Source organism: Panicum virgatum, chromosome 2N (genome assembly GCF_016808335.1).
Source record: "Panicum virgatum strain AP13 chromosome 2N, P.virgatum_v5, whole genome shotgun sequence".
Taxonomy (NCBI): Eukaryota; Viridiplantae; Streptophyta; class Magnoliopsida; order Poales; family Poaceae; genus Panicum; species Panicum virgatum.
The window spans coordinates 54,584,031-54,593,221 of record NC_053146.1 but is presented as its reverse complement, the minus strand read 5'-3'; the positions used below and the strand labels follow the sequence as shown (position 1 = coordinate 54,593,221).

Here is a 9,191-nt window from a genome sequence, read left to right as displayed (position 1 = left end):
GGCGGCCTCCGCGTGCGAGCCCGCGGGGCGGGGGGCGGGCGCAGAGTCAAGTCACAGACCCACAGTGCGGCAGGCAGCTCACGGCACCCCTGCCCGCAGATCCAGCCACGTGTCCCGAGGCGCAGCCACTGCAGCAGCCGCACGCCGCAGCCCAGCTCGCGGCCGTGTCTCCCGCACCCATCCCGTCGCAGCGCAGGCCACCAGTTCGTTACGCGTCAGGATCGGCGCGCGCTGGCCGGGCCTTGGCCAACGGACAAGCGGAAAGGGAACCCCCGCCCCGCCGGCGCCGCTGCCCACTGTTCCCTCCGTGTCCGCGCGCGCGCCCCGCCCGGGGCGGGGATGGGACGCGGGCGCCGGCTTCCCTCACGCGGTGGTACGGCGGCGGGACGGGGACCACGAGGGGCCCCGGCCACCCGGGAGGCACGGCGGACGTGGCCGGCACAGTTGAAAGAAACAAAAAACAAGTGGAGGGCAGGAGAAGCTGGGCTGCCGTCGCGCGGGGTCAACTCGGCTCGGCTCGGGCGCGCGGGTACAGCGAGTAACAGCGGCGCACGGCTCGAGGCGCGGGCATGCCTGCTCCGGCCGCGGCCGGCCCGCAGCCTGCGCGCGCAGGCTGCCGGCAGGGCCGGCCGCTTCCGGCTTCGCTTCATTATTGGGGCCCGGACTTTCTCAGCGCAGCAGCAGGCACTGCAGCGCGGCGGCATCGGGATCCTGTAATCCTGTTCCCAACTTTTTCCCTCGCCCCAGCCGGAAGAAGCCTTTCCCTTTTATCGCCCCGCGGTACTCCTTACGGGGGCGGTAAAAATAAAAACACACCGCTGGAGAGTTTCATGCTTCTAGTACTTCTCACATGAATTTTGAAGAAACCCCACCAAAAATTCGCAGCTGGTCCCCGGGAATTGGTTTGTTATTTTGTCGGTCATGTTTGAAATTAAAATTTGTCATGGACATTGATTGGCCTGGAGAGCTTCCGAAGCGGTCGTACGAGTGCAGAACATACTCCGTAAAGTTCACATCAGCGAATTCAAACGTGCCAGGCTTGGCACATGTCCGTTCAGAAGGAAGCCGTTTCTCAAGCCCGCCGTGCCGTGCGCGGCCGGGGACATCGGATGATCGGAGACAGAGAGAGAGGACACCCGCTGGCCTCCACCACCGTCCACCGCCGAGCGGCAGCTGCCTCGGCGCGGCCGGGGGAGGATCAGATCAGAGTTCCAGATCAGATCAGATCAGAGCCTGGTCGCACACGAGCTCCAGGAGCCCTGAACCGGTTTCGCCCTGTCGCTTGCGTTTGGGGCCGTTTAGTTCCCAAACAAAAAAATTTTTGGGTGTCACGGTAACGGTTTGACTAGATGTCGGGAGGGTTTTTCGGATACTAATTAAAAAACTAATTTCAGAACTCACTTGGAAACCGCGAGAAATCTTTTGAGTCCTTTGACCGCATCATTAGCACATGTGGGGTTACTGTAGCACTTATGGCTAGTCATGTACTAATTAGGCTCAAAAGATTCGTCTCGTCGTGTACATCCAAACGATATAATTAGTTTTGTTATTTAACTACATTTAGTAATCTATGCCTGTGTCCAAAGAAAAAGTCACAAATTTCGAAGTGAAAATTTTTTGAACTAAACTCGCCCTTTGTTTTGCTCGCGGCCCGCAGGCCGAGAACGGAGGCGCCGCCGTCCGCCGGTTCCCTCTGACTCGAGAATGAGGTGGATCGGCTCAGCTGAGCTGACAGCCGAGTTCAGAGCAGCGAACAATAAATGGAGCCGGCCGCCCGCAGCCGGCAGCGCCCCACGGCGGAGCGCGCCGAGCGTAGCAGGGCAGGAGCACGCCGCGCCCCGGCCCGGCGGCCATCAATGCGCGCAGCCGCGGCTCGCGGTTTGCGGTTTGTGTACAAATCCGACCAATCCGGTCAAATCGGCGGGCTTGGACCGATTTGATCGGAAACCGGTCCAAACTGGTTGGATTCAAATTTGAATTTAAAATTCTCAGTGCCACCAGTTTGGACCAGTATATCGGCTGGTTTGACCAGTTTACCAAGTGGGGTTTAATAGACGGTTTCATTTTTTCTTTTTTTTTTAACTTCAAATGTCCAAAAAGTATGTTAAATGAATGAATTTTTGAGAAAATTTGACACTATTATATTTGTCGCACCTTGAAGTATTTTTAGAAATTTTTTGAGAATTTTTCATTTTTTTGAATTCAAGTTTGAATTTTGAATTAGGATCGGTTTGATACCAGCCCAAACCGTAACCGGCCCGAACCGGTTCCGGTCAAACCAAACCAGACCGGTTACCACCGATTTGGTTAACCCTGGGTCCGACACGGCCAGAGTTACTCTCTTCCGGCTGCTCCTGTCCTGCAGCTTCGAATCACCCCCCCCCCCCCCCCCCCCCCCCCCGCCCCCCCCAGTGGCCGGAACGGCGGAATCGCACATACAGTGGGCAACGTGGGCACGGCGGCTCGATGCGCCCCGCGTTCGCGCAGGAAAGTTGCTGTACTGGGCTTGAGTCCCCGTCCCGCTGCCAACATGCCAGCATCCATCCCGGCCGGTTCCCCGTCTCTGCAGCGGCGGCGCTTTTTGATCGTGGACGCCGTGCTACGCTAGTGGCCGCGACCTTGGTGTGGTGGCCATCAGATTCCATTGCAGGTGAAAAAAAAAGCTTAATTCCGACGCTCGATCGATGGAGCTTTTCGGCAATCATGCGCGCTACTGCTGCTACTACCCTGCTAGCACAAATCTGTAGTACGTGGCACAGTGAGGCTGGCGGATCGCCCGGGTGGCTTGGCCTACGTGCAGTTCGCTCAAGCATTGACAATAAGATGCTCTATCTATACACTTCTAATAATAAGCTAAAACATCAACTTATGGATGGGAATGTCAACCAGGCATCTTCCGAAGCAGATGCAGCAGGCTCCACAGAGAAAGAAGAATGCCACGCTAACCAATGACCACAAACTACTCATGTTGGTGTAAATAAAAAAAGGCTTCTCAGGATTTTAAAAATCCACGTCGATCCAGGCACATACCATCATCCCTTTCCCTGCAAACCGGGACTAACCGGCTGACCGGATGTAACACCTCAGGTGTTAATTACTTGTCATTAAGGCTAATTACGGTCATAAGCGCTACAAACCACTGGAGGGAAACTTTTTAACAACTTCTGCCCAGTTCAGCCCGGACCGGTCTGACCGGTCTAAACCGAGTTGGCGATTTTAGGCCCCACAGCATTTAAATCACTTTCCTCTCTCCCCCAACGATTCATTCATCATCCCCAGCGCCCAGCCCGTCTCTCTCCCGAGCTCCCTCCTCCCTCAAACCCTCACCTCCAAATCCCTCCTCTCCATTGGATTCCAAGGGCGGGGAGAGCTTCAAATCGGTGGAGGATCAACTTCCCCATGTTCTCCTCCATGGGGTGACGCGGGATCGCAAGTTCTTCATGGGGGAGGAGCCATTCAAGGTAAATAGGTTAGGGTTGGATCGATCTCTTGTTCTAGAAGGTTTTAGGTGGTTTCCTCTGGTCAAAAGCATCCACATGAACCCCTGAACTATATCCTAGAAGGTATTTGGAGTTGGTGGGCGATTTTCGCCGCGCCAAGGTTTCTAGATTCTAGTCTGGGTAGGACCGGTCTGCCGATCGGAGGGACCGGTCTGACCGGTATCACAGTAGGCTAAGGGGGACCTCTCTGATCGGTCGGGTGGACCGGTCTGACCGGTATAGCTGGGCTGAGCAGGGGTAAATAGGTGGTTGTTGACACAGTTAGTTGGAAATTTATTTGGGTATTGATTACTTGTAATTTTTATAAATCGTGCATGCATTTCTCATGTCATATGCATATGCATACGTGTAACAGCCGCAGCGGAGGAGGTCGTATAAGAGGTGGTTGCGGAGCCACAGGGGCCCCAGGGGCAAGCCCCGCAGCAGGAGGGTCGCGAGGAGTCGGCTCAAGGCCCCACTCACCCTAATGTTGAGCAGCAGATTCAAGGCAAACTCCGGTGCATGTCCTATTATTTTAAATTATGATTCACTATGTATATATTTTATCTATTACTTGTGCATTACGTATTAGGAATTGATTGGAACACTAGCTGCATGATCCCTAGATTTCCTTGAGTTTTTACAAGTATGTCTAGGTCGATAGCGGTGCCAGGCTAAATATGTTCGGTAGAAGTCGGGTGACTTCGTGTCACTCGCGAGACACAGGAAACTTTAGAAGCCGAGTAATTGCCGGTTACTCGCGATATACATTATTATCTTTATACTTCAGTATTTGAGAAATAGATTGAAATGGATATGGAGATGTGAGACCGGGCGGGGATGATGGTATTAGGTTTGGCAGCAGGACAGGGTTCCTGGGTGTTTTAGCCCCGTCCGTGGCGATTAAGGACCGGTCGTTGTGGCAGTGCTGATCGGGGATTGAATTGTACTAATCGCATGCTGGGAGTAGGAGGTAGTCGAAACCGGTAAGCCTAGTACTGCTTTGCTTCGAAAGTACAGGACTTCAACTCACCTCCTGGGGTAGTCGAGTAGTCGCGGAGAAATGGGGATGCATGTTTACTTTTGTTGGTCTCACGTTGAGCTCGGCTGACCATATGATGGTGGGGTGGTCCTGTAGTTCGAGGTGGGAGGGGAATGGTTGGTGCGTGTGGTCCGACGGGGCCTATACGTGCCGTGTTGGTTAGGTCCACCTTGCAAGGTTAAATCGGATCGATTCGCCGTGTCTCGCGGATATGAGGGCCTTGATCTCTTTGTCACCTCGTAGCAAATGAGTTAGGATATTAGAGATATAAAAATGAATACTATTCTGAATCTTAATTGGATGCTCCAACATGCGTGTGTAGATAGGCAAATATTAGTGATAGTCTATCTATATAAAATATGCGGCTAAAATATTGAAAGTAAGGATACACCTCTAGTTGCTATTTCTGCAAACAAACCACCAGCCAAACGCCGTGCATGTCTAGGTATGTGGGCTAAGTTATACCCACTGGTCGGGTAAGCCTTGCTGAGTATTAGTATACTCAGGGTTTGTTGCCACAATTATTATTTCAGGGCACCCGGACGTCGACTTCTGCCCCTGCTGTGTCAAGTTCATCCGCCGGGATGCAGAGGGGTGGGAGGTGGTGGAGGACCCTTATGTTAGGGGATTGTCGGGTTGTACACTCAAGGGCAAAGTGTTCAGACTCTCTGTTTTGCGCAGACCGGTCTGACCGGCCCGTGGGACCAGTCTGACCGGTGGAGGCGGCAGAATGGTGCCGACCGGTCCGATCGGTTGGGTGAACCGGTCCGACCGGTCGAGAAGGATCAGAACTGGTGATAGTTAGAATAGATGTAGGACCTTTTGATTTCGAACTTCAGACCATCTATTGTAAAGTTTTGTAAATTAATTGCATATATTTTAACTCGGTTTGTAAAACTTATTGTTTCGTTTTCATTGAGTTTATATTTTCAAGTAATATGCCGTGATTGTACCATCTGTGCCCACCTTCGCGTGGGACTACCGGTGATGTTTCGATCGGGCCGTGGGTTGAGAAAGGATCGCCAAATTAAACCGTTAAACTAATACGCCCAATGTGTTCAAACGACGGCCATTATACTTAATTAGAGATTTAATTTGGCGGTTCTGTCACACCGGACCACCCACACGTGTTTGCGTACGCGGGGCACGGGCACGCTGGTCGCCCGCGGGACATGGATTCCGGCTACGTCACGCGTATCCCCGACTAGATCACCGCACGCACACTGCCGACCCCCCCCCCCCCCCCGTCCGTCCGTTTATTCAACGCCCCGATGGCCAATCCGACGCCGGCGCCCGGTGGCAAACGGGGGTGACCCCCGGTGATCGTGGGCACGTGGCGAGTGCTAATAAACAAGACGCCGCGAGGCGACAGCGACGCCGCCCGCTCCGCTCCGCGACGCGCCGGGCTAGTGGCGCAGGAGAGCGGAGGAGGGAGAGGGAGGCGGCCGGCGGCGTGGGGTGATGGAGCGCGACCCGCCCGACCCAGGGCGCGCGAGGACGGGTGATGTGGACGGACACGAGGGGGGGGGGCGCCGGGGGACTCCGTCCGGGACCCGCGCGCATGTTCGGGTGGTTTGGACCCCGCGGCCGCGTCGCCGTGCCCGACTCGGTGCCGCGAGCATGCCTGCGGCACTCGCGCGCTCCCGTCCGTGGACGAGGCGGGAGGAGCAGGGCCGGATTGAAAGCAGCTGTCCGCGGCACGTAAAGCCGGCAGCAAAAGCAGCTCTCGTGTCTCCCGGTCTTGACCCCGCGCGGCGGACCAGGGCGGCGGGACGTGCAGGGCCGGGCCGGCGCCCGCGCCCGATCGACCAGGCGGTGTCGGCGGGGGCGCGTCGTCGGGGCGCAAGCGAACAAGGCGGGCAGGGCCGGCCTGCGCGGCGGGCGCAAGTTTTCTGGCTGGAGTGCGCGGCGCGTGCTGTTCGATTGGACAGCGATTTTTCACGCTGGGATTTCTCTGTTCCTGCGAGCATTCGCGCCTGTGGGATTTCTCTGGCTGGCTCCGAGGCTTTGAATATTGGATTGACCAGATGGGCAGACCCCGGATGGAAACATGCATGCAGGGCTGAATTCTGGAGCACGCCACCATCATCATGCGGCAATCCTTGCGAGTACTCCAGGCTCCAGCACATTCCATACAAGCTACGCCCATATCCAGGAGGCCGGCGGCACCGCACGGCAGGGGCAGGGCCAGCCATCACGTTGCTCCCATATTCTATTGCTCGACGGCACTGTACCTGTACCCCCCTCTCTATCTCCTGGCCCCCCTTCTCGTCTCTCTCTTCTCTATCAGCAGCAGCTGCTGGTGTGGTGTCTCTGGCCTCGTATAGATGAAACGCAAAAAGTTTCTGTGATAGAATTTTACTAATTTAAAGTATTAAATTAAATTTATTTATAAAATTTTTTGTATAGATGTGTTGTAAATCGCGAGACAAATTTAAGGATAATAATTAATTCATAATTAGCAGATGGTTACTGTAGCATCACTGTCGCAAATCATGAATTAAGTAGTCTTATTAGATTCGTCTCGCGATTTACATCCTATCTATGCAAAATGTTTTATAAATAGATTTGATTTGTACCATGTGTACAAATATTTGATGTGATTTTTTTTACCGGTTGTGGCCTCTGTCTCTCTCGCGGCGCGGAAAGGAGAAGGAGGGCGGGCGCAGCATTGGCAGGCAATAAATGGCAGTTTCGGTGCGCGCAGGCTCATGGCGGCGTGGCAGGTCCTCTCTGTCGCCTCACCGTCTTAACTCCGGCCGCGCAGCGCGCAGCGCGCACCACGAACCCCACACCGTCGCTGCCTCCGAGCGCGCGCGCGGGTTTTTAATCCGTGCCCGGGGCACATGAGCTCGCCGCCCACAGCACAGACTACGAGCAGCCAGGCGGTCCGGCAGGCAGGCGGCGGGGCGGCGTGCTGAGCTGACCTCCCGCCTCCACCACCACCTAGCCGGGCACGGCGCACGGCACGGCGGCCTATGGATTTGGGCGCATGGCGGGGTTCCCTCTAGGCGGAGGAGGCCACAGCCACAGCCGCGACGCCCCCGCGCCGTCCGTCCCGCCGGTGCACCCCTCCGACGCCGCCGCCGCCGCGTCCTTCCTCTACGCCGCGCGCGCGGGGGCAGGGCTGCAGCTATGGCAGCAGCACGAGCAGCAGCAGCACCCTTTCTACGCCTCCAACATCATCCGCTTCTCCGATGACCCGCCCGGCGCCGCGCCCTCGCTCACGGGCGCCGCGTCCTCGTCCTCGTCGCGCGGCACCAGGGGCGGCGGGGGCAGCGCCGGCGGCGTCAGCTGCCAGGACTGCGGCAACCAGGCCAAGAAGGACTGCGCCCACCAGCGCTGCCGCACCTGCTGCAAGAGCCGCGGCTTCACCTGCAGCACCCACGTCAAGTCCACCTGGGTCCCCGCCGCCAAGAGGCGCGAGCGCCAGCAGCAGCTCGCCGTGCTCGCGGCCTCCGCCGCCGCCACCACCGCGGGCGCCGGCCCGTCCCGCGACCCCACCAAGCGACCCCGCGCGCGCCTCTCCGTCGCCACACCCACCACCTCCTCGGGTACATGCCAATCATGCACGTCGATTATCCTGCTGCGCGCGCTCCGCGCTCGTCTGATTGTGTCTCGTGATCAAATTCTTGTCTTGTGTTCATGCCCGCAGGGGATCAGCAGATGGTCACGGTGGCCGAGAGGTTCCCGCGGGAGGTGAGCTCGGAGGCCGTGTTCCGGTGCGTGAGGCTGGGGCCGGTCGACCAGGCCGAGGCGGAGGTCGCGTACCAGACCACCGTCAGCATCGGCGGCCACGTGTTCAAGGGCATCCTTCACGACGTCGGCCCCCACAGTCTGGGGACTCCCGGCGGCAGCGGCGGCGCCATCGAGTACCACTTCCGCCACGCCGGTGCCGGGTCACCGCCCAGCACGGCCGGCGCTGGCGATGTGGGCGGTGGCGGTGGCGGTGGCGCGGCCAATGTCATCGTATCATCGGCTGTGGTGATGGACCCGTACCCGACGCCCGGTCCCTACGGCGCGTTCCCTGCCGGCGCCGCGTTCTACCACGGGCACCCGAGGCAGTGACCGGCGGCGCGCTCTCGCCAGCCGTCTCGTCGCTGTAACGACACCATGACTCCCATCTCTCTCGCTCCCTCGGATCTGTCAATTTCGTTAGCTTCCCTAAATTCTTCGCTTCTTATTGAGATGCATAAATTGATGTTCCTTCTAGAGCCTAGCTAGCTTAGGCGCGCCTTAGACTTGTTGCTTCTTGGGATCATTTGATGAGGTGAGTACCAATATACTCAAGTCACTGCATGCAAATGGTTGAAATCTGACAGTTAGGGACCTTGATGTTGAGACATTTGAGATGATTTTTTGCACTGTTTTTCTTCTTGCTAGTGGTGTTGTTAACTCGACCTTGTGATTGTGGTGTAGTAGTTTTGCTCAGTACTATGACGCTAAGGTTTCTTTGCCCTTTCGCCGTGTAGCTTCTATGCTGCATGTGTCTTCCATAAGGAGAGGCCCCCTTTGCTTTACTACTTGCACCTTTGCTCTTCAAAAGCTGAGCCCTAGAAACCTAGTTGGCTTTAATTGGTGGCTCGTGAATCCTTGATATTGAGTCGTGTTAAGTTTTGCCTGTGGTTAGATGAGAGAGAGGGTCGAGTGGTCGAGTCATCATATGTTCA

General features: G+C 56.6%; 1 protein-coding gene across 1 annotated transcript; it reads left to right on the top strand.

Annotated features, from left to right (window-relative positions):
* The first annotated feature begins 7,235 nt into the window (after window positions 1-7,235).
* On the top strand, window positions 7,236-8,921 carry LOC120661346 (protein SHI RELATED SEQUENCE 1-like). Its single transcript, XM_039940173.1, has 2 exons — window positions 7,236-8,075; window positions 8,177-8,921. Exons 1-2 carry the CDS (start codon window positions 7,514-7,516, stop codon window positions 8,587-8,589), a joined length of 975 nt encoding a protein of 324 aa, XP_039796107.1. The 5' UTR covers window positions 7,236-7,513; the 3' UTR covers window positions 8,590-8,921.
* The last annotated feature ends 270 nt before the right edge of the window (window positions 8,922-9,191 follow it).

Coding starts and splice junctions, on each gene's coding strand:
- LOC120661346 (XM_039940173.1), top strand. CDS start 7,514: ATGGCGGGGTTCCCTCTAGGCGGAGGAGGCCACAGCCACAGCCGCGAC. Junction 8,076..8,176: donor CACACCCACCACCTCCTCGG/GTACATGCCAAT, acceptor TCATGCCCGCAG/GGGATCAGCAGATGGTCACG.